The sequence below is a fragment of the Mustela nigripes genome, chromosome 2, assembly GCF_022355385.1.
Source record: "Mustela nigripes isolate SB6536 chromosome 2, MUSNIG.SB6536, whole genome shotgun sequence".
Lineage (NCBI taxonomy): Eukaryota > Metazoa > Chordata > Mammalia > Carnivora > Mustelidae > Mustela > Mustela nigripes.
Genome location: NC_081558.1, coordinates 151,711,922 through 151,735,616, shown reverse-complemented (window position 1 = coordinate 151,735,616; position 23,695 = coordinate 151,711,922). Strand labels below are relative to the sequence as shown.

At 46.4% G+C, this 23,695-nt stretch overlaps 1 protein-coding gene across 7 annotated transcripts in view; it reads left to right on the top strand.

The window, feature by feature from the left end:
- The window catches only part of PXYLP1 (2-phosphoxylose phosphatase 1), a 69,349-nt gene that overhangs the window by 16,250 nt on the left and 29,404 nt on the right, over positions 1 to 23,695 (top strand). For 2 of the 7 annotated variants that reach the window (XM_059391854.1, XM_059391856.1), the window contains exons 2-4: positions 4,674 to 4,796; positions 7,686 to 7,829; positions 19,285 to 19,416. In XM_059391854.1, coding sequence (XP_059247837.1) covers positions 19,338 to 19,416 — 79 coding nt within the window. In that variant the 5' untranslated portion in view covers positions 4,674 to 4,796; positions 7,686 to 7,829; positions 19,285 to 19,337. Of the gene's footprint in view, positions 1 to 4,673; positions 4,797 to 7,685; positions 7,830 to 9,801; positions 9,962 to 16,837; positions 16,915 to 19,284; positions 19,417 to 21,372; positions 21,478 to 23,695 lie in introns of those variants that run through there. The other 5 variants (XM_059391855.1, XM_059391857.1, XM_059391859.1 and 2 more) reach the window with 5 other exon arrangements.

The window sequence follows — 23,695 nt, the reverse complement described above, 5'->3', positions numbered from 1 at the left end:
GTCGTTGTTTGGAGGGACAGGTTATGATTCCCCCAGAGTTTTCCACAGCGGGGAGAATATCCAGGAGGCAGTATGGTGTGAAGGACACCATGTGGAACTGGGAGTCTGGAGAGTTGGCTTCAGGTTCCACCTCTTCCCCAGACTATCCAGTAAACCTGAAGAAAATGTTCAACTTCTTGGTTTCCTGGAGTGTGTGTGGTGAGAATGACCAGGGTTTGAGTGGGTTTGGACAGCTTGGTAGAGGGTGGGCTAGCAGTTAGAGGCCAATTCTAGCGCAATATTAATGAGAAGAGTGAAAATAAGCACCACCTAAAAACAGGAGAGTATCATAAAAAGTAAATATTCGGTTGTTTTTCCCCAGTTCCTGGTACACAGCTCCTAACACCCTGGCAAACTCCAGAGTGTGAAGAACGTCTTTCATATGGTAATACTGTGGGGTGGGGGTAAGTGGCTTCCGGATGGCTGCTGGTTGCCTGAAAGGCCAGAGCACGGTTGGAGGATTGGACGTTCAGCCCCACCCTCTGACTTCCAGGGAGGGGAGAGAGGCCAGAGGTTGAAATCAGTCACCAAGGGTCACTTGTGACTCAGTCTGGAACCTTAAAAAAGGGGGGGGGGGCTCTGAACAACAGGGGTTCAGGTTCAGAGGGCTTTCAGACTGGCAGCATGCCTGGAGAGAGCATGGAAACCCTATGCCCTTGCCCGATGCATTCCTTCCATTGGGCTGTTCCTGAGTTTTAGCCTTTATAATAAATCTACAGTAACAGCAAGTAAAGTGTTTTCCAGTTTTGTGAGCTGTTGGAGCAAATTATCAAAGCAGAAAGGGGTACGCGTCTTTCGAGGAACACCTCCCTCCCCGTCTTTGTAACCAGGTCTGACAAAAGTGGGTAATTTGGGGACCTGGTGCTGGTAACTGACAACTCAAGTAGGGGCAGTCTTTGGGACTGAGCCCTTATGCCCGTGTAGTCTGATACTAACTCAGAGTAGTCAGTGCTGGAATTGAATTGAATTGTAGGACACCCAGCTGGTGTCCACAGAGTTGAAAAATTGGTTGGCTTGAGGAAAAAACACTACACTTTTGGTGTCAGAAGTCTTGTGAATAAAAACAGCTGAGCTGTATGCTACCAGTCTTCAGAAATGTTCTGATACCTAGTCAGCCAGCTCTGGGCCAGGCTTTGTCCAGCACTAGAGACAGGCTTATGAACAGACCCGTTGCTTACAGTCAGTCACAGGAGACAGCCAGAATTTCAGCATGATTATTTGATTATGTAAGGATAGCCCTAAGACGTGTCATGAAGGAGGACGGGGTGACTTGAGAGTGTCAGACAGGATCTGAACTGGACGGGACGCAGATAAGTTTAAAGCCAGGTAAAGTTTAAAGTTTAAAGGATGAAGGCCGTCTGGGTGACCCACTGGTTAAGTGTCTGACTCTTGGTCTCAGCTTGGTCATGATCTCAGGGTTGTGAGATCAAGCCCTGTGTCAGACTCCCTATTCAGCATGGAGTCTGCTTGAAGATTCGCTCTCTCTCCCCCTCCTCACACGTGTGTGTGTGTGTGTGTGTGTGTGTGTGTGTGTGTGTGTAGTTTCTCTCTCTCTCTTTCAAATAAATAAATGTATTTTTTAAGATTTTATTTATTTATTTATTTGACAGACAGAGATCACAAGCAGGCAGAGAAGCAGGCAGAGAGGGATGGGGGAAGCAGGCTTCCTGCTGAGCAGAGAGCCCGATGTGGGGTTCGATCCCAGGACCCTGGGATCATGACCTGAGCCAAAGGCGGAGGCTTTAACCCACTGAGCCACCCAGGCACCCCTAAATAAATACATCTTTAAAAAAAAAAAAAGCCAAGTGTGAAAAGCTAGGGAGAGCCGAGTATGAGGGTGTAGTGGTTCTAGAGCATATCTACAAATCTTCTGTCCCATCTCCCATCAAGAGGGGGTTCTGGGTCCCCTGAGTAGGCCTCAGGACTACCTTAATAGAATGGGACAAAAATGATGCTGTGTGACCTCAGAGACCATGAGATTCTACCTGGCTCAGTCTTTCTTAGGTCTCTTGCTTTGGAGCCCTGAAGTGATCACACTAGAAATCCCGCATGAGAGGCCACCCAGAGACAGGGATGCCCAAGCAGCTCCAACTGTCCGAGGCTTCCCAGCCCAGGCTTCAGACATGTGAATGAGGGAACATTTGGGTGATTCCAGACTGGCCAGTGCCTGAATAACTGTGTGGGACCCAAGTGATAAATAAGAGTAGGCCCTGTCCACCTCCAGATCACAAGGATAACAGTAAAATGACGGTGGTTTTAAGTCACCAAGTTCGGGAATGACTTGTTACACAGCAGTAGTGAAAGCTTGAGACTTTGTCAGTCTTGCTCCTAACTCTTCTGTTCTCAGTACCAAGAACAGTACTTGGCCCAGACCAGGTGATCAGTCAAGGTTTGTTGGATGACTGAATGAACGGACAGATGAATGCATGAATGAATAGGGAGAGGCTCACCACACCCACCAGCAACTCATCCTTTCTGCCTTCCCCAGCAGGCACGTTGCCATCTCTCTTCTGTCCCAGGGGAAACAGAGGCAGAAGAAAAATTATTAAATTTCCTTACTACTTACAGCCCACTGACAAGTCCTTGAAACAGGCAGAATGACATTCTTCTAGGGACTCAACTGCCTTGAGGCTGACACTTTGCTAAGGGCAACAGGCAATCCTAACCCACCATCTTTCCTCTCCCCACACTGCCCCAGGATTCTGTAAGCCCACTTTAACTTATGGTTATAAAAATAAACTTATGGTTATAAGTTTTTATGGTTATAAAAATTCTTTCGGAATCTTCATCTCTATTCCCCAAGATACATGTTGGCAACCACGCCCCAAGTATATGACCTCCTAAGGTCCTGGAAACCTTGCCTCCAAAGTCCTTTGAGATTGATGCTATCCCTAACACCCTCCCAACTTGAAAGTATATAATGGGCCATTCCTCATGTCCCCAGTGCTGCTCTTTCTGCCACATGTCCTGTCCCTATGCTTTAATAAAATCACCTTTTTGCACCAAAGACATCTCGAGAATTCTTTCATGGCCATTGGCTTTGAACTCTAATGTTCTTTCCTACACCACCTCTACCTTTCCCACCTAGCTAACTCATGACTGGCCCTCCGATCCCAGCTCCAAGATCCTTTTCTCAGGGAGCTGCCAGACGGCCTTCATCCTTTAAACTTTAAACTTTACCTGGCTTTAAACTTATCTGCGTGCCTGAGCTCACCAGAGTCCTCCAGAAGAGATAGTCTTATGGCTTGCGTCCTAGCTCCAGCATGCCCCTTGGGGGTCCCACCTTCCTCCCCTGCCCCAAATAGCTCCAGAAAGGTATCGTTTTCTAATTATCTCTGGCTCCTTCTTGCGGGGAGGGGTGTTGGAGCCCCTCATGGATTGGCACTCCAAGCATTTGCCAAGCTGACTTTCCTCCTAATTGGGTCATTGGAGGACATATGTGGACACAGACACTAGGGCCCCCAGAGCATGGTACTTTTGTGGGGCTAAGAGATGGCTAGGATGACTGGAGGGCTATGTGTGGGGCTGAGGTACACCTGGACTAACACTGGGGCCTTGGAGGCCATGGGCAGGGTTTGGTCAGCCTCCTAAGGGCATTAGAGGAAACTGCTAAAGGCCCAAAGTTTTGATCATCACCTGCTAGGGAGATTATAGAAGACACTATGATCTCACTTATATGTGGAATCTTAAAATAAAAAAAAAAAAACGAGATCATAGATATGGAGAAACAGATAAATGGTTGCCAGGTGGGGATGGGCAAAAAGGGTGAAGGGGGTGAAAAGGTACAAACTTATGGTTATAAAATCATTAAGTCATGGAGATGCTTAGAGTGGGTCTTAAAAGTTCTCATATAAGAAAATAATTGTAACTGTGTGTGATGGTGAATGTTAACTATGGTGAGGAACGTTAACTAGACTTATTGTGGTGATCCTTTTGTAATATGTACAAATACCAAATCATTCCATCTTGTGTCTGAAACTAATATAATGTTATGGAAATTATACCTCAGTGAAAAGACAAGGACAGACCTCTGGGAAGAACAAGATTTTGCACCGTGTTTTTAAAGTAACCAGTTAGAATGATTTCTTTTGCTTATAGAAGACTTTCAGGTGTGTTGCTAATTTCAGAAGAGGAAGCATCAGTCTTAATCTGGTTAAGCACGTTATAATAAGGTCAGTGATTCGGCGGTCTGGGGTTAGTTATCACAGAGTTGGTGGGCAGAGCCGATCTTCTGTAGCCAACAGGGCCCACAACACTGTCAGTGGAACCACCGTCTGCAGCAAACGTTCCTACCATTGTGACGTCCAGCAACACTCAACTGATAGTGCGACAGTCACCGATGAATAGTGGCCAGTGGATAACCTTGGAAGATGACTATTATAGGATAGCTCTTTGCTCTTTTTAGTAGACACACTCAGAATCTCAAGTTAGAAACTCAATTTTATGAGGACAATACAGAATAAGTATTCATTCATTTAGCTTAAGTTTGTGGAAACTGATGTGTAAACAAAGACTGTGGCCACCTCAGTGCCTGGCATTCTCAGAAGCACGGGTGTGAACAGCTTCTTCCCCCACGTTTCTCATTAAGTACCACTGACCTCGTTTTTTTGTTTTGTTTTTGTTTTTGTTTTAAGAATGCCTAGTGGTTTACAGGTAAGCATGACCCCCTCTGGAAGACTTGAAAGGGCCTACCATCTACCAAGTGACATCTTTGTTTCAAGGTCTCTGCCTCTCTCAGCTTCAAGTTAGGTTTCAAGGTAAGTACCATATTCCCAATGACAGAGTGATTTAAAGATGCAAATAACCAGAACTCTCCTGAAAATGTTGCTTGGTAATAAGTTTATGGGGCTAGCCCCAATCTGTGCATGTGAGTATTCCTAGAAAACTCTTGCTCCAAAGCAAAAAGAAATTAAGCATTTTTTGAGCTATTATGACTTGGTATTTTATATATATTATTTTGCTTAGTACTTATCAAAAGCCTGTATATACAGAGAAGTATTAGGATTTATGTTAAGCTGCTGTAGCAAATTCCTAAATTGCAATGGCTTGGCACAATGGATTATTTTTCCTATGTAAAAGCAGTCCAACTTGGCTCCAAGACAGTGGTATTGAGGTGGGGGTCCATGAGGTGGGACCTCTGCTCCATATAGAGATTTGGGGACCCAGGCTGCTGGAAACTCAGTCTTCTGTGGTATGCTGCTTCCACATGGGCTTTTTTTCCCCTTTGGATTATTTTATTAACACTGCACATTTTTGTTTCCTCGACATCAAGTTATATCCCATTTTCTTTGCTTTCCAGTTTTATTGAGATATAATTGACATAGAGCACTGTAGTAAGGCGTGCAACGTAAAGATTTGGTATATGTCTGTATTGTGAAATGATCACCACAAGTTTGGTTAACATCCATCTCCTTACATGCTTACAATATTTTTTCTTGTGATGAAAACTTTCAAGATTTCCTTCCTTTTTTTTTTTTTTTTTTTTAAGATTTTAAGTATCTATTTTGACACAGAAAGAGAGAGAGCTTATAACAAACAAGCAAAGGGGAGCAACAGAGAGAGAGGGAGAAGCAGACTGCAAATATAGAGGCAGTGTTACTTCTTGCCTTCTCATTTGAATATCATTCATTTCATTATCTTACCTAATTGCTGTGGGTAGGGTTTCTAGTACTATATTGAATAAAAGTGAAAGTGGGCATCCTTGTCTAAGAGGAAAAGCTCTCAGCTTCTCACCGTTGTGTATGATGAATACCATTGACTTTGAGGCATATATTTAATTATGGCTTTAATCTAAGCTGAATCAAAGTTTTGGAGCTTAGAACAGTGTTAGTCCCTGCTTTACTAGAAAGGAGTTTGGACTAATAGCAATTCAGATTCCTTCCCAATCTAAATGTCTGATTCTGTGTGACAGTGCTCTTAGCTCTGTTTTTGTAGAGTTTGCAATTGCAAGTGAGTTTGCACTTTGCAAAATGCAAGTGCAAAGGAACATCCCCCACCACCAAAAAAAAAGTTTTGAGAGCTTGAACCAGAGACTCCTTGGATTTCAGGTACATGGAGCATCGCCAGCAAGTAACTACCCACCTTGACCATCTCCTTGAGTAGGAGGGCTCGTTCTGTACTGACACGGAGGCTGCCACCCTCCCACTGAACCATCCAGAAATTTTCTTAAACATATTTTAAGGGCATGGAGTTCTTGCCTTGGGCGCTGGCAGTGATGGTCCACAGGGGACCTGAAACTCTGTGCCTCATCATGAGGGAGTCATGGGATGAGCTGGCATTGAGCACCGGGTATGATCAAAGCTTTGTAGGCAAGTGTGCTTCAAGCCAGGAAAGGGCCTCGTTGGGCAAAACACCTTGATTTGTAGCATGCATCAGTGCCCCCATTCACGTGTCTATCCAGAACAAAACCCTGTTTCTGTGTAGTATTGTTAACCTGGAAAACACAGTTTTCAGAAAGCGAAGGGGGCTGTGGCAAACTGCACTCTCAGGGGGCCTGATTCACATTGCTGGGATTTGCAGACCCTCCGAAGCTCACCTTATTTTTTGTCTATAAAATTTGGCTTTTACCATGCAAACCTTTATTGTACATATGTATTTCTCATTTTACAGCCCTGCATGTTGAATGTTTTATGCTTTCCTTGACACCGTAACAAACGTTTAAAGGAAGTTTTTTTTTTTTTTCAAAGATTTTATTTTTTGATGCACAGAGAGAGAGAGAGAGAGAGAGCATATAGCAGGGGGAGCAGCAGGCAGAGGGAGAAGGAGAAACAGGCCCACCAAGTAGGGAGCCCGATGTGGGGCGCAATCCCAGGACCCTGGGGTGCCTGGGTGGCTCAGTGGGTTAAGCCGCTGCCTTTGGCTCAGGTCATGATCTCAGGGTCCTGGGATCAAGTCCTGCATCGGGTTCTCTGCTCAGCAGGGAGCCTGCTTCCCTCTCTCTCTCTCTGCCTGCCTCTCTGCCTCCTTGTGATCTCTGCCTGTCAAATAAATAAATAAATAAAATCTTTAAAAAAAAGTCCCAGGACCCTGGAATCATGAGCTGAACTGAAGGCAGACACTTAATGACTGAGCCACCCAGGTGTCCTTCAAATAAAATATTTAAAAAAAGGAAATGTATCTGGCTTTTGTTTGTTTGTTTTATAAAGATTTTGTTTATTTATTAGAATGAGCAGGGGGAGGGGCAGAGAGAGGGAAACAGACTCCTCCACTGAGCAGAGAGCCTGATGAGGGGCTCAGTCCCAGAACCGTGGGATCATGACCTGAGCCAAAGGCAGGGGCTTAACTTACGGAGCCACCCAGGCACCCCTGTAACAGACTTTTTATTGACACAGTTTGCTTGCAAAATAAATAAATCAGGTATATTTGGGGGTGCCTGCGTGGCTCAGTGAGTTAAAGCCTCTGCCTTTGGCTCAGATCATAATCCCCGGGTCCTGGGATCGAGCCCTGCATCAGGCTCTGTGCTCATCGGGGAGCCTGCCTCTCTTCCGATCTCTGTCTGCCTTCCTCTCTGCCTACTTGTGATCTCTGTCTATCAAATAAATAAATAAAATCTTAAAAAAAAAAAAAAAAGAATCAGCTGTATTTTTTAAGTGGCTTTGTGATGAGTAAATCTTGCCAACTGCATGTTCTCCCTTTTCTTTGTTGAGGTACTTAAAGCTGTTCTTGACATTCTGAGTCAGAATAAGCCAATTTCAGATGTCGCTACTGCTGCAACTTTAAGAAGGAGCAAAGTGGTGAAGCTGGATGCAACCCAGGCCTCTCCCACAGTGTCGGAAAGAGACCACTAAGAAGTACGTAAGATTGGAGATCCTGGCTTGACAAATTAGTTATTTCAGTTTTTTCCGGTCCTGAGAAGTGATCAGACCCCTTGACAAGTTTATCCTTTGTAGAGCTAGGGAAAAAACCTCAAAGGAGAGAGTGGTAGGAAAGTAGAGTTCAGAAGTTGGGGGGGGTGGGGTCTTTAATATTTCAGAGATAAAAAGTACTAAATCTGTAGATTATCTGCCTAGATCCTTTCTGGAAAGAAATGGTAGGTAAATAATTCATGTTGCATATTTAAATACATAAAATATGGAACAAACGGTCTTGTTGGTAGGACACATGCCTCGTGAGAGTACCTCTCTGCTGTTTGTCACTGTGGAATTCTACCTGAGTGAACCAACACTGGTGTTTCTTAAACATAGAATTAGGACTGTATGTGCTTTGATTGCTAGATCTGAAAAGTGCTGGTACTGTCATTATTTTTTAGAATAATCGTGTGTGTTGTCAAATCTCCAGTTGTGGGTTCTTGCAGACACCCACTCACTCCCTTGTTTGTAACATAACTCTGATTCTGTGCAGGCCTCCACCGTCTCCCTTCCTCCATGGACCTCTGCCAGGAAGGAGGTGATACCCAGTTGGTTTCACTCCATCGTGGTGGTCCATTCCCAGTGCCCGTGATGAGCTTGCGCATAGGCTCGTGACACCGTCCTGCCAGTTAGCCGTTAGGGGAGGTCTGCTGGAGGGTTTCTGGGAAGGCCTTCCTTGCTGCCAGCAAGCATGTGCAGGATTGTCCCTTTCCCATCTGCAGATTGCCCAAGGTGACGTGATGCCCAAGAACATGGCCACCATCTTAAATCCCTGAGGGGAAGTCATCCTAGGGATGGGACAAGGACAGGATGGCAGAGACCAGAGATGGAAGGGTGCTGGCTTCCTGATGATGCTTCTGGGGCCCTGAATTAACTAACCTTGGAGCCGCCCTTCCTCACACTCTGACTCCTCATATGAGAATATGACTGAGTCTCTTTGTGTTCAAGAGGGTTTCTGTTACCTGCAGCCAAGCCATCTTCACAGATAAATAAATAGTTTAAGATAAAAGAAAAAATAAAGCTCAAAAAGAACTTAGGTTATCACAACCGTGACTAATCTCTATCATATCTAAGGTGACATTTTAGAGTATGTGATGAGATTTTCCTGCCTAGTGCAGTTTGTCATGAATTGGTTTATGTTTATTCATCATTGCCTACAGAGGCAGCCGCCATGAAGAGGACTGATGTCATCTAGTGCTCCTGGCAGGTTCTAGTTAGGATATGGGTTTGACTTCTTTAACAGAAGTGAAATAACAATGATTTTTTTTTTTAAGATTTTATTTATTTGTCAGAGAGAGAGAGAGGGAGAGAGAGCGAGCACAGGCAGACAGAGTGGCAGGCAGAGGCAGAGGGAGAAGCAGGCTCCCTGCTGAGCAAGGAGCCCGATGTGGGACTCGATCCCAGGACACTGGGATCATGACCTGAGCCGAAGGCAGCTGCTTAACCAACTGAGCCGCCCAGGCGCCCCGAAATAACAATGATTTTAAAAGGTTGTGAGATTGTTTTTTCTCTCCCAAAACAGTTTGGGCTGGTAGACAGTCAAGGAAATGGGTAGTCTGCCCCATGAGGCCATCCAGGGTTCTTCTCTGATATGCACTAGGATGTTGTCTCCATGGGTGTCAAGAAAGCTGGCTTAGCTCCCCACCAGCGATTTAGAGCATGGGAAACGGCAAAGGAGGAAGGTCAGAATGAGATGGGGCAGACAGCCTCCTTTTGACCCAGAATTGCTTCTAATACTTTCAGTTGGCCCAGATTTGATCATATGGCAACTGCTGGTTGCAAGGGACTCGAGAATATCCTCTCTAGCTGGGTGGCCGTGTATCCAGCTAAAACCTAGAGGATTCCCTTAGGAAGAAAAAAGAGCAAATAGACACGGGGAGACAGAGATATCTGCCACATGGTGTGTCCTCTGCAGGAGAGAGGCAGCACGGGACAAGGAGAACAGGCTGGGTGCCTCTCTGATTGTGAAGCAAGGATTTGAGTCACAAGAGCCAGTCTCCTGGAGCAGCCTGGAGCCTTTGCCAGTTCTCACCTGCTCTGGCCTCTCTTCTGGTCAATCAGAAGACTTGAATCAGGTGATATTTAAAACCTCTCCCAACTCTGACCTTCTCTGGCAGGGTTCCACAGGCATGCTGCTTCTCGAGTGGGGGCAGAGATGAAGGGGAAGCAGTACCTCATATGTGGGTCGTGAGTATTAAAACCATGAGAGAAGTCACTGCTGACTTGGCTTTTAGAAGCCAGGTACTGTGCTGGGTCCCGTACACCTGCTAACCTCACTAACCCTAACCCAACATGTGACATGGAGCCTGTGGTTGTTCCCATTTCATAGATGGGGAAACTGTGGCTCCTTAAGGGTTTAAGAAAGGCTTGAGCCCCAGCCAGCGGATCCCTGAGCCCACATGCTTAACTGCGTGTTGTGGGAAGGGCTGGGACATGACATGGGATTTGTGGGGTATGGCCTGATCATAGTGAACCGTGCAAGAAGGGTCAAAGAGCTTTGGGCTTGATGCTAGCCTTTATCCAGGGCCAGTTTGGGGATCGATCTGTAGCATTGGATGGCCCCCCACACCATTACCCCAGAGCCAGGAGATGGCTACTGCCACTTCTGTCACATCGAGGCAGGACATTGTCATGGGTTACATCACCTTTTCACTACCCCAGGGGAGAAGACAGGCTGTTCTTTAGGAAAGAGTACCCTGGTGAGAAAGGAGCCCTGGGACGGTCAGCCGTGGGGCAATGTACGGAATGTTCAAGGGGAGACACACCAGGTACTCTATTGACATCCTTTCAGCTGTTGCCCTGTGCAAGGAGCACAGAGGCCTCTGGCCTGCTCCTGTCCTCCCAAAAGAGGCTGGGGCTGGGAAGACACAGAACACTTGCTCTAGAAAATGAGGGTCATTTTCAGGAAGTCAGCCTGTCCCTTAAGCTGGCACTGATTGGTGGCAGGGATCCTGGGATGACATCCTCCTGCTCCAACTTGGAAGTCAGTGGCTCTGTGCCCAGAGGGGGCTCCAGGGAGGGAGTAGGCATCAGTGCATGTATTTTCTGGTGCGCTTGGTGATAGGCCTCCTTGGGGTCATCAGGGAGGTTGGCCCGGGCAGAGGGAGTGAGACCCTTGCCCCTGGGTAGCTAGCTTTTCCCCGGGCACAGCAGCCCACTTCTCTTCTGTGACTCCTGACACAAACAAGGCCCCCCCACCTTCCTCATTACCCCTCAGCAGTCAATACAGTCTCACTTGGTGCTGTCTCTTTGGTTCATTCTGTTTTCCTAAAATGCAATTATAAATACACCAGCTCCAATCTGCTCTTCAAGGCTGAGCTCTAGCTGAGCCTCTTCAAGAGAGCTATCCTCTCTCTCTGGGCCTAGGTGTGTCTCCTCCCCATCCCACTCCTGCTTGTGCCTCATGGCACTGCTTTCATGTGGTGTAATGGTCCTTTCACTCGTGGTCCCACTGACCAGACTGTGAGCGTCCTTTTTTAATTTTTTTTAACTTTTACTTTCAAACATTCACGAGAGCAGAGAGGATCATACAAGACATCCTCAAGAATCCATCAACCAGTTGTCAGTTTTGCCAGCAGTTGTCAGCCTTTTGCTACTCTCAATTTATTAATTCCCCTTCCTGCCCCCCCTGCTGAATATTTTATAGCATTTTCTAGATCTTGTGTCATTCTCCCATATATACTTTTGAACATTTCAGCTGTGAGCTTCAAGATGGCGGAACTGCATCCTGAATCCTGTGTTCTGTGCGCGCTCAGTGTGGATGATGCCCAACACATACTGATCTTAAGAAAAGAAATAATGTTTTTTCTTTAATTTTATTTATTTATTTGACAGAGATCACAAGTAGGCAGAGAGGCAGGCAGAGAGAGAGAGAGGAGGAAGCAGGCTCCCTGCTGAGCAGAAAGCCTGATGCGGGGCTCGATCCCAGGACCCTGAAATTATGACCTGAGCCGAAGGCAGAGGCTTAACCCACTGAGCCACCCAGGTGCCCCAGAAATAATGTTGTTAGAATCTACTGACTGACTAGGGCTGTGAATTGGTTTCAGCCTTTAGAAGTGAGCATGCGTCCTAGCTGGAATTTGAGTAACTGGAATGTGTGTAACTGCTAGGAACCCACAGCCTTCTTAGTGTCTGCCCTGCTGCCTGGGGGTTTCTAGGAGGTTCTGAAATCTGTCCATCAGTCCTCAGACTTTTAAGGTTGGTTTATTTTGAGACAAGCATCTTTGATTTTGCAATTAAACTCTACATTGAGGTGACATTGGATAGAGAGGACTGTAAAAAAGCTACGTTGTAGCTTTTACCTTTGCTTAGTTCATATTTAGTTCACAATTATAGCCTTGGGGTTTTTAAAAAAATTATAATAACATATTTACTTAGGCCAAGGTGATTAAGACCCAAAAAATCAAAGTATAGAATACATCTTAAGTGTTTTCTTTAATAACATCTTTCTATTCCTGGTAATGGCATTTTAACTACACAAGTAAGAGATAATTAAATACATATTTTTCTTCCAAGCAGTTGTGGTCACGTTTAGAACCCTAAATTCTATACACTTTGAAGGAGACCCTGAGACTAGAGTCATTGGACATGGCATTTCCCACTCCTATGAGGTAAAAATCAGGCCAGGCCTTGGGCTTTTGGAAATCTTTGGGGGTAGAATGTCGTTTGTAAAAATGCCTTTAACATGTTCCCTTTTCCTCTTAATTCAGAAATGATACTTACCATAATGGGAAGAACCTATCAACTAGTCCTTTATCAAAATTGTATTCTTAAATATTTCCTTTCACCACTCAAATCTACTGTAAAGTTAAAGTTGGCTGGGTTTTCTGTTTGTTTTATTTTTTACTGTTTCATCAGGAATTCAGAGTAATAATTCTATTTCTGGATTTAAGATATTTTTACTGTGTGGGTTTAGCTCTGGGACTAAGGCTGTGCCCAGTAGACATCTGATGAGTACCAGTTCAGCCTGGAACATAAAACAGTTGTTTCTACAGTTGTATTATAGGAGTTGGATTGGGTTGTGATGCCATATTGTGTCTAGAGCACCTTTTCTTTGGAAGGTGGTGGACCTTGAGAGATGTCAGAGGACAAGGAGATGTGAGTGCCATGCTGAAGTAGGCCATAGTCCCAGCCTCTCATCCAGTGGCTGTTGCAGTGACTTCCCACACACATCATTTTCTGGGCTGTGAGGGAGGAGGCTCTGGGGCTTCTGCTGTGGACCCAGAGACCTTGAGTCTCTGGCTGTCACTTGGCATGACTTGGACAAGTGTGATAGAGTGTCTGGAGGAGCGTACGCACAGAGCCCCCATGGAAGGAAGTTGCGGGACGATCCCTGGAGGGAACCCACAACTACATGACTTCTTGAATGCTGCACGAGAATGGACTCTGTGGAGACTAGGCCAGAGCTCGGGCCATAGAGACAGAGCCCATTGGCTGGTAATCCTCGTTTTCTTAGGATGGGGCCTGACAGAAGCTGACACAGATGTTCCAGGCTGGAAAAACCTGTCATGGTGGCTGGGTCCACCACAGATGAGTCAGCCAAGGGAAGACTTGCCATGCTGGGGGAGGCAGGAACGAGGCTGCAAACGTGGCTTCCTGCCCCAACGGCTGGGGCTGGCGAGTAGAAACATGGCCAGTGGCCAGGATTTGGAAGAGGAATCAAAACGTGGGGAAGAAGCAGTAGCCTGGGGGAAAGGGCAAGTCTTTGTGTTTAGATGATGGTGCAGGGATCTGTATGATTCCTCCAGAGCTGGGCAAGCACAGTGCATGCCTGCTGCCTCTGTGGTTTTCTCCCCGGCCTTCCTGCTCTCTCATACGCTGCTTCCCACTCTCGTTTAAAGATCGAGAGATCGAGACCCTGGGCTCAGACAAATGAAGTTAGTTAGTTGTCAGAGGGGCACACAGAAACTAAGCAGCAGAGCAGGGAGCTGGCCCAGATCTGTCGGCCTCTGGAGCTGCCTCTTTGTCACCATGTCAGGGCTCCTCTCCATCTCTCGCAGTGAGGAGGTGTCTCTGCTGAAGACTTCTTTTCTCTGACAGGTGCACCCCACGTCCCACCGTGGGACCTACTCTTGGGCGCTCACACACACCCATTGGGATCCTAGCTCCAGCTGCAAACACAAATGTCTTCAAATCCATGTGTATTTTAAATACCATGTTTATTTAGCCATTAAGAAAAAAAATGTAAGAACAAAGCATGACCTTTCTTTCCAAGTTTTCTAGGAAAATAGGTTCCAGAAGAAAGCATGTGTATGTGTTTCCTGGGGCCTGAGGTCACCACCCACTCCAGGCTGTGAGCGCAGCTCCAGGGCTGTGATCACACCAGGTCCGTCCCTAGCACAAGTGGAAATAATGAGACTCTGACCACATCCCTGCCATTTGGTGTTTGGTGGTACCAAAGCAGGGCCAGAAAGTGGAGGGTGCAGAAATCCTGAGAGTATTAAGGGGAAAAGATTGGGTGTTCCCAGACTGAAGCCCGTGTCAGATGAAAAACTACAGATGTATAGAGATGTCAGTAGCCCAAAAACTAGAAGCAGTCAGGCAGGCACACGGTCCCCGCCATCTGGTTAACCCAACACATCCCCAGTATTTTAAATCTGGAGCTAAATATAGCTCTTTTCCAAAAAAGCACTCAGCTTATTAAGGAACGTAGAAAAGTAGAGCTTTGCCTCTGCTTTCTGCACAGGGTGGTATGGAGCTCCAGACCCTGACTTAGGAATTCCTAGTAAAGATGTAAGCCACTTCCACTTTGTTGTATCAGTTAGCTTTCATTTTGTAGCAAGCTTCTAAAACTTACTGGCTTAAAACAGCAACCATTACACTTGCTTGTGATCTGTGGGTTGGCCACGTAGTTCTTCTAAGTCTTGGCTGACTTTCCTGGTCCCCATCTGCTGGTGGCGTGGCCGGGCTGGAACGGTCTGGGATGGCCTTGCTCACACGTGTGGTGATGGGCAGACTGGCTAACGAGAGCCTCAGCAGGGGCTCCTTGCTTTGGCTCCGTGTGGTCTCCCATCCTTCGCCAGCTAGCTTGGGTGTCTTCCCATGGTGGTCTCAGTGTTCCAGAAGCAGCAAAGGAGGACAGGCCCCAATGCATAAGTATTTTTCAAGCCTCTGCTCAGCTACTGTTGTCCCCATAAGACAAAAAGTCAATACCTTGTCCAAACTTAGAGTCCATGTGGGAGGAAACTACACAGGCTCTGGATACAGAAAGACTACAGATCCGCCATGCTATAAGCCTGAAGTCTAACTCAGTAAGTAGTAGTTGTTTCCACCCCCACAGAAGACGACCCTGAACAGTCTTGTGGTTCATCCTTGTATAAAAAGGCAGTGTCGGCTAAAACCATAGGCAGAGAACATGGTCGTTGTTCTGGTGGTCTCACCTGCCAGTAAGTGTGGTGGAAAATCCCCCAAGAGGCCGGAGGCAGGAAGCAGTTGAAGAGCCAGACGAGAAGAAAGATCGTCACCTCCCAAACCCAAACACAGAGCAACCAAGTGGCAGGTCTGGTCTCTGACATACTGAAGCAAAAGACACCACTGGGCTTAGAAGTCAGAGGTGGGTGACTTCCCAGAGGCAGCAAGATTGTTTCCCACGCCCTGAGGGGGACAGAGGCTGAAGACAGCACTTGAGCTGGAGAGGGAGAGGTGAGCAATAACATGTCAATCTTCAGTATTTGCCTACCTGGAGAAACCTACAAACAGGTGAAGAAACTCTTCCTGTCTCCCAGGAGGAGGGAAGGAGTGGCAAAAAGAACTGAGAGAAGATGAGGAGGAAATAATGCTAGTAACAACTGTTGTCTTTTGAATGTCTGTCGTATGCTAGGGATGGTACTTAGACTTTTAGTCCTCACAGCCTCCTGCGGTGACTAGCTCCAATTTACAGATGAGGAAACTGAGTCTCAGCGAGGTTAAGGAACTGGACCTATGTCACTGAGCTCAATGTTCTGGCCCAGGCCTGTCTGCTTCCATAGGGCTGCTCCTGTCTTTTCCCCACCATGCTGCTGATGTGGTCCGCAAGAAAGCATCTTCAGGTAGCAAGGACTGCAGAGCCCTCCTAACAGGAGAGTTCTCAAAGACCCAAAAGGCCATCTCCCAGGTAGGAACACTGAAAAATGTTCATGATAAAGGAAAAGATGGCAGCCTCAGATGGTGGCATGGTGACAGAAAGGTGAGGAGGGCATAAAGAAAAAACCCAGCACCTTTTTTCGTCTGGAGTACAGAGATACCCCAAAGGAGGGTCACCTGGGTGGCTCAGTTGTTTAAGCATCTGCCTTCAGCTGAGGGCATGATCCCAGGGTCCTGGATCGAGCCCAGTGTCAGGCTCTTTGCTCAGCAGGGAGCCTACTTCTCCCTCTCCTTTGCCACTCTTCCTGCTTGTGCTTTCTCTCTCTGTCAAATAAATAAAATTTTTAAGAAAGAGAGAGAGATACCCCAAAGGAGACATATCCACTGAACCCCCTCCCCATTCTGTGATCCAGTCTCTACCTACACACCCCACTCAGTAAGGAGGTCATTGATAAAGTAGAATAAATTCAATCAAGAATGACCTAGGTAATGAGAGGCTTCTGAAACCCAAAGGCTATCTAGTGAGGAGCTGTCAGCCATCTTCTAGTACCTAAGAAACTGGCACATGCCAAGAACTAACTTGTTCTTTGTTGATCCACAGCTTGGAGCTAGAGTCAGCGTGCAGACCTGTTGGGGAGACACCACCACAACATGGAAAAACCAACTGTAGAGGCACAGAGATCTTGTTTTGTATCTTGTCACCATGACTTCGTAACCTGTGCTCTTGAGTTTTGGTTTTCTGCCTGCATATTAGAGATGCACATGTCTGCCCTGCAGAGCGTGAAAGAGGTTGTGTCAAGGACCCCGCATGGGGGCTGGTTTACACTGCGCTCTATGAATGGAAACCTTGGGAATGATGGTTTTGAGCAGTTAGAAGTTCCTGTTCCCTGGAGAAGCAGAGCAAAACTAGAAAGCTGCCAAGAGGAGGTGCGGGGGTAGCTGAGCATTGTTACTCTGCCCAAGTTGGGTATGTTTTGAAAGCACTGTGGCTAGTGTTCACAAGTGAATATTGTTGCCTTCCATGCTCATCCTCTGGGGAGCTGAGGGTGGAGGACAGAAACTGTGACTCCAGGATGGCTGGGTGGCTTAGTTGGTTAAGCATCTACCTTCGGCTCAGTTCATGATCCCAGGGTCCTGGAATAGAGCCCCTTGTCAGGCTCCCTGCTCAGTGGGTTCTGCTTCTGCCTCTCCTCCAGGGTCCTGTTCTTTCTCTCTCTCTCTCTCTCAAATAAATGAATAAAATCTGAAAGAAAAAGAAGGAAAAGAAAAGAAAGCAACTATGACCTGGATTTTACTTAGGTTGTTTGGTCCCTATGGTTTACTGTTGAACCATCAGATAAGCATTACCAAGGATACCCCCAAGGTCAAGGTGGCCCAGAGCCACCCAGGTTTAGCATTTTGTATCTGGGATAGGGTTTATCAGCATTAAGGGTTCACCTTCATTGTTAGCACAGAAGAGTTGACCTATAGTGCCACTGTCTGGTGGACTCATGCTCTGTCTCAAACTGTGACCTCAGCCTCCTTGGGTGCTCAGTGTAGAAGCCATTGTCCCTCACCAAGCACAGAGTCTGCTGATCTGCTTTCAGATATGTGTGTGTCTTTTCAAACACTTCCAACTGGAGCTTATGAGGAATTTAAATTTTGGAAACAAAACATTTGTTTGGGATCCCAAATACATGAAGTCCTGGGTGGGATATAGGACCAGCCAGAGTGATATGCTGTCTTGGCCAGGATGCTAGAGAGCTTTCCAGGCTAGCAAGTGCCCTCCCCAGGGCAAGAAGGGTGTCCACAGGAAGAGTCACAGGCCATCTTTGGACACTAGGCACTGGTCCTTGCTTAGAGGTGGTGACTGAAGGGACAGAATCAGTGAGTATTTGAAGGTGTGAATTTGGGATCTGTCAACAGAGATGCTGGTGGCCAGTGTACAGGTGCCATTGTGAGGTACAAATATACTTTTGTTAGTCTTTCAGCAAATGTTCTCTATTTGAGACAATCTGACAAATCCCTTTAAAGGAATGCTTCTCAAACTCCCTTTCAGGGTCCTTCTGGGGTTAAGGGCTGGGAAACAAGGGACTCTAAGGCTCCGGGACCTGCTTCATTCCCTATAGATAGGTTTAAAAAAAAAAAAAGATGATATAAGATAGAATTCTCATACCATCCAGTTCACCCAAAGTGCACAATTCAAGATCTCTTAAAGATTTATTTATTTACTTACTTATTTGAGAGAGTGCATGTGCACACACAGGGTGGGAAGGGCCAGAGGGAAAGGAGAAAGAATCCCAAGCGAACTTGACGCTGAGCTCAGAGCCTGCAGTGGAACTCGATCTCACGACGCTGAAATCAAGGGCCAGGCACTTACCCCATGGAGCCACCCAGGTGCCCCCCAACAGCCTCTGATATATTTATTCACAAAGTTGGGCAGCTCTAACCCTCACCGAGTGAGCAAATGAGCTTTTGTCTGATTGTGTCTGTTGGGGCTCTGAAGGCGATTGTATTTAAAGGAGGAAAAGATGCCACTACTAAAATCAGGTCTGAAATTATTGTTGTCCTCATACTGTAACAGGTGGGACCTTTTCTGAGGAGAGAGTGGTCTTCAAGTTCTGTTTCAAGCCCCAGAGAGAACCAGGAGAGAAACTTGGCTGATAGGTTACACTGTCAAGCAGCCATTCAGTTTTCTCACAGAAGGGCCTCGTTCAGCATTTCTGAAATCCTTCTGTGCAGCTCTAACATGGTGGAAGGAAATGAGAATGGTGAGAGGAAGACCGGTGGACACAGCAGAAATAGGGTCACCAGTCCAGATGGGAGAAGATCTTCAGTTAGCAGATGGGGCCACTGAGTGTAGAGACAGATCCCCTGGCATACTCCAGCCATCCCTAAAGCCATGACTGTGGGACACGTGGCAGGGATTGGCATTCAGGTGAATGATGCACATTTTTAAAAGACCAGAAGTGTATCCGCAAAATATTCACCAGAAAACGCTGAAGGTGAGGAAGTTGCTTGTCAGAATGGGCTGAGCATGAGCTGGTCTGTAAAAACTTCATTGTCGGGCACTAGATGAAGCTCCTTACATTTTTCTTTGGAAAGGTCCTGCTAGGAAGTGTCTCTTTCTGTGTGGATGTCAGATAAACGAAGCATTCAGGAACCAGTCTCCTCCTCTTAAGTTGAAGGGAGCATTCTCATTTGGGCTTGTCTGGGGGCAATGCCATAACCCACGATTGTTCTGCGACCAGGATTCATGCTCCCCTGCTGGAGGACCGGGCTAATTGGATTATTTTCAGTTGACAAACTCAGTTTTCCACCTCGGAACACATGTTTATTGCCTCTGTTTTGTTCACAGGATGTGTTCCTGTTCGGAGGTGAAACCATGAAGAGAAAATAGAGCAAATAATAATGCTTTTCCGCAGTCGCTTCTTGCTGCTGTTGGCCCTGGCTGCCGTGCTGGCCTTCGTGAGCCTCAGCCTGCAGTTCTGTGAGTGTCGCCTGGCACCGCTGGGACAGGGGGTTGGGGGGGAGCCTTCCTCCTGAGAGAGAGGGCCCTTGTGGGGAGGAAACAAGCAGGCCCCAAAGCCTTTGTTTTTCGAATGAACAAGGCAGTTTTAAAACAACTGAGTATTTTTATTATTGGTACTGAGAGTGGACGGTTGTGCGTACAGATCCTAAAACCGCTGAGCTTTGTGCTGAGTGTCTTTTTCGGCCATGAGGAACCAGGCCTCCTGAAATGTTTCTGGCTTCCGCAGAGATTCCTGACTGGCCTGGTTATTCCCAGATTCTTGGATTCCCCAGGGGGAGACACCGAGCGGCCCAGCAGGAGCTGGGGTGTTCAGCCTGCTGGTACATTCTTTGAGGGTTGGTGTCTGTTTTCTGTTCAGTGAGCTATGGGACTGCGGTTGTTGGGAGGGTAGGGGGACTAGGTCCCAAACTCTGTTTTCTGGGCAGTGGGGACCATGCACAGGGTTTCTTGTGTGGTGAGGCAAGGGCAGGCTGATGAAGCCAGTCCACAGATCTCTCCGCCCAGCACTTTGTCCTCCACTTGGCACCTGTGTTCAGGTTTGGTCCCCAAGCTGCATGCCCCACTGCTCCCCCAAGAGTGGGCATCCTCAAACACAGATCCGGCCCCAGCAGCTCCTTGGTTATGATCTTACAGGGGTGGCCCATGATGTCCGGGGGAGGCTCTCTGTCCTCCAGTGGTCCCTGTCTCACGCTAAATTGCTTGGCGTTCTCTACACATTTACCCTCTTCTCTGTGCCCAGATCCCACCGGCCCCTCTGCCTAGAGCGCCGTCCTCCTCATGTCCCTCGACGTGCGTCACTCAGTCGTCTTCCTCCTCTAGGAACCTTCCAGAACTCCCCCCACCTACCCTTCAGCCAGATCTGATGCTTCTTTGTTGTACTTCCAGAATGCCCTAAACCTGTTCCCCTCCTCACACTAACCATGTAGTATTCTAATGTTCAGTTCTCATGTCTCTTCCTCCCATCACACTGTTCTCCGAGAGCAGGGACCATGCATGTTCTGTTTCCCTCCCTGTCCCTGGAACTGCACTGCCTACCACACAGTAGGGGTTTCATGACTTTTTATTAAATGAATGAATGAATCTCCACCTGTTGTGAAAAGCAGGCTGACCCAAATTCCCTCTCCTTCTGGTGCTGTATACCCGAAGCTGAGAGTATCTGTACGACACTGGGAACTTTGGCTTTGCTGTCCCCTGCCTTCCCTCCATTTTACCACCACACCCTGATGGATGGGAGGTGTGCGGTTGGCACCCGTCACTGCATAGAACAGCTCTGTGAGGAGGTGGCACTTCTGTCGCAGTTTGAGTGATGGAAAGAAGGGCAGGTGGCTCAGCAAGTGGGAGGTTCTGTGAGCGCTGAGGAATGTGGGAAAGACTTGGCTTTTGGAATAAGTGGTTTGAAGAGAGGAGGCTTTGAGCACGTTTCCCCTCGTACACCTCCAGTTTGTGACATACTCCGTGCACACGTCTGATACCCATGAAAGGCTGTTTATAATACGAAAGGCAATTAAAAATACTCATTTTATCCCTCCAGAATAGGAAACGAGGTCAAGAGTAGGTGGGCACAGGAAATTTAAAGATCCTCCAGATGGTTAATGAACCATAAAATACGAATCCTTTCCAAAAAGTGTGTTAGGACTTTCAGTAGTTTAATAGCTCATAACTTTTCATTAAAAATTTTCCATCCTTTGGCTGGGGAGGTCGGAGGTTACAGTCAACCTTGATTTTTTCTTCTGTGAAGCTGACAGGATCTGAGACGTGAATGTGGGTTACTTGTGTTTGCTGCGTTTCTCTTGCATGAGGTGGTTTCCACGTCACTGAATTGGCCAGTGTGTTTTGCTTATATAACTCCTCTGAAAGTACCTTCTGTTTTAGGAGAGCCAATTTTCAGCCATACTTTTTTTTAAGGAAAATTTTGCAGGGTAAATTAGCCTGCCTGGGTTAGAGCTCTTTATTCTTGGATACGTTGGAGTTCGGAAAGCTATTAAGATATGGATGTCCTTACTGCTCTTCTACTTCTAGGTAAACTGTAACTTTGGAACTTAACCATTTCTGTAGATGTGGAGTTTAATTGCTTTATTTATTTAATTGCATCGTGGCTTGCTGGTTATTACAGTGTAAGGCACTGCACTAATTGGTAATATAAAAGTATACATTTAACTAACATTTGTGTTTTCATTCTTACCCTAAAATATATGGACTTTTTTTTCATCATTTCTTTTGACTAATTTTTGAATAAATACCAGATTAGCACATGTAATTACTTCAGGTAATGTGTGTGAGGCAATCCAATATAACTTGGTTTTTCTCAGGCTTTAAGTAAACCAGTATAGTTCTATTTGCTTTCTGCAACGATCATGTATTTTATTTTGTCTTGTTGGCTTTTTCTGATGTTTTGAATATGAGAAAGTTAAGACCCGGCTTACAATTTAAAAGCCAGGTTGTTTAAAGAAGCATTTCTTCTTTGTACAGAAAGTGGGTCTGTGAACCCATATATATTCATTAAGTGCATATGTGTGTCGGGCATTTTTCTACAGTGTCAGGGTGGAGGTGGAGGGAAAGGATATAAAAAAGGTTAAGATACAGTTCATAGTTTCTCAAAATATGTTTATTTTAAATGATATTAATGACTTGCTCTAGGCTAACAGCCTTTAATGAAAATCATTCATTTTGTATTTTTAAGTCCTGGATATTTTTGAGTTTGGAAATAGGGAAACGTTGAAATTCCTGGTGTTCAAATTGTAAAAGGGAACAAATAAGACATGGCTATCTTTAGTTATTCTAGTTAAAATGTGTATGTGTATAAAAATTACTTCTCAGATTAAGGGACTGCTTTAGGGCAACAGGACAAAGATCACCAGTATGTCAAGACTGGATTAGTTGTTGTTCTGCTTTTTCTGTTCCTCCTTCCACCCAGCCTTTCCTTAATGCGTATTTTGTGCTCCTTTCGCCATGTTCCAACGGCATTCCCAAAATGGCGGCGCTCAGGAGCGCAGAGGCTCTGGAATGACAGCCTTGGGTGTGAATGCTGCTCTGCCTCTTGCCAGCTGTGTGCCCTTGGGCAAGTCAGATGTCTCTGTTTCTTCTTCTGTAAAGTGGAACGGGAACAAGCTGTGGCTGCTCCAGCATTGGTGTGAGAAGAGGAACCTTGTGGGGAAACTCCTTGGCTTGTGGAAATATAGTCCATGTAAACCTTGTAAGCAACAGCACAGATGCCATCACCAGCGCCCGTCCTCAGAAACCAGGGCTCTTGGGGTCCCAAAGGCTGCCAAGGCTTGTGTTTCTTCAGCCACTTGTCAGGGAGGAGGTTTCTGAAATATATCATACTTTTATTTGTTTCTGATCAGAGTTCATTGGCCATGAAAGTGGTCAGTCCATACGGTGCACATGGCTCTGTATCTGGGGGTGATATTCCTGGGCAGGGCCCCAGTTGACCGGAGCAGCTTCTAAGGAAAATACCAAAGATGGACGGGGGTTCAGATCCCCAGGCGTAAGAGGGAATGTTACCCTCCAGCAGTGAAAACCAGGGTTGTCTTCAATATCTGAAGAGCCTTTTCTGCAGGGGTCAGACTTGTTCTCTGTGGCCCAAGTGACTGTGGGGACACAGTCCAGTGAAGCATAAGGTGGAGCATCCTAAAAGTCAGTGTTTTGCAGAGGTGGAAAGCATGGCATGCAAACTCGGGAGCGTTGCTCTGTGAAGGGGAGAATTTTAGGCAGGTCATCGGGCCTGATTCCATTTAAGGTCTCTTCAAAGTCTGAGGTTTTAGGAATTTTATCTTTTCTTGTTGACCCAGTGCCATGAGTATGTACAGCTTCGTCCTTCAGTAAATGTTCCCCGAATTTCCACCATAGGTTAGGTCCTGGGCTGGGAGTTTAACCCCCCAAAGACTACAGGAGCTGTCTGCCTTACTGGAGGAAAATCATAAGCAACCCTTGGAATACAGTGTGTGATGTGCTAGGCATGTAAGGTGGGGGTGGGGGGATGGAGAACATGGCTCTAAGGAAAACCCAGACTGCCTGGATTGAATCCTTGTCCTGCCACTTAGCAGCTAGGTGACCTCACCCTGTTATTTACCCTCTCCCTGCCTCGGTTTACTCATCTGTAGAATGGGGATAACGATAGTCCCTATTTCACAGGGTTAGTAAAGGATTTAGTGAGCTTCTATTTCAAGACATCCAGAACAATGTCTGGCACGTAGCGATCTCTGTAGGAGTGTTGATTAACTAAAATGATTTAGGG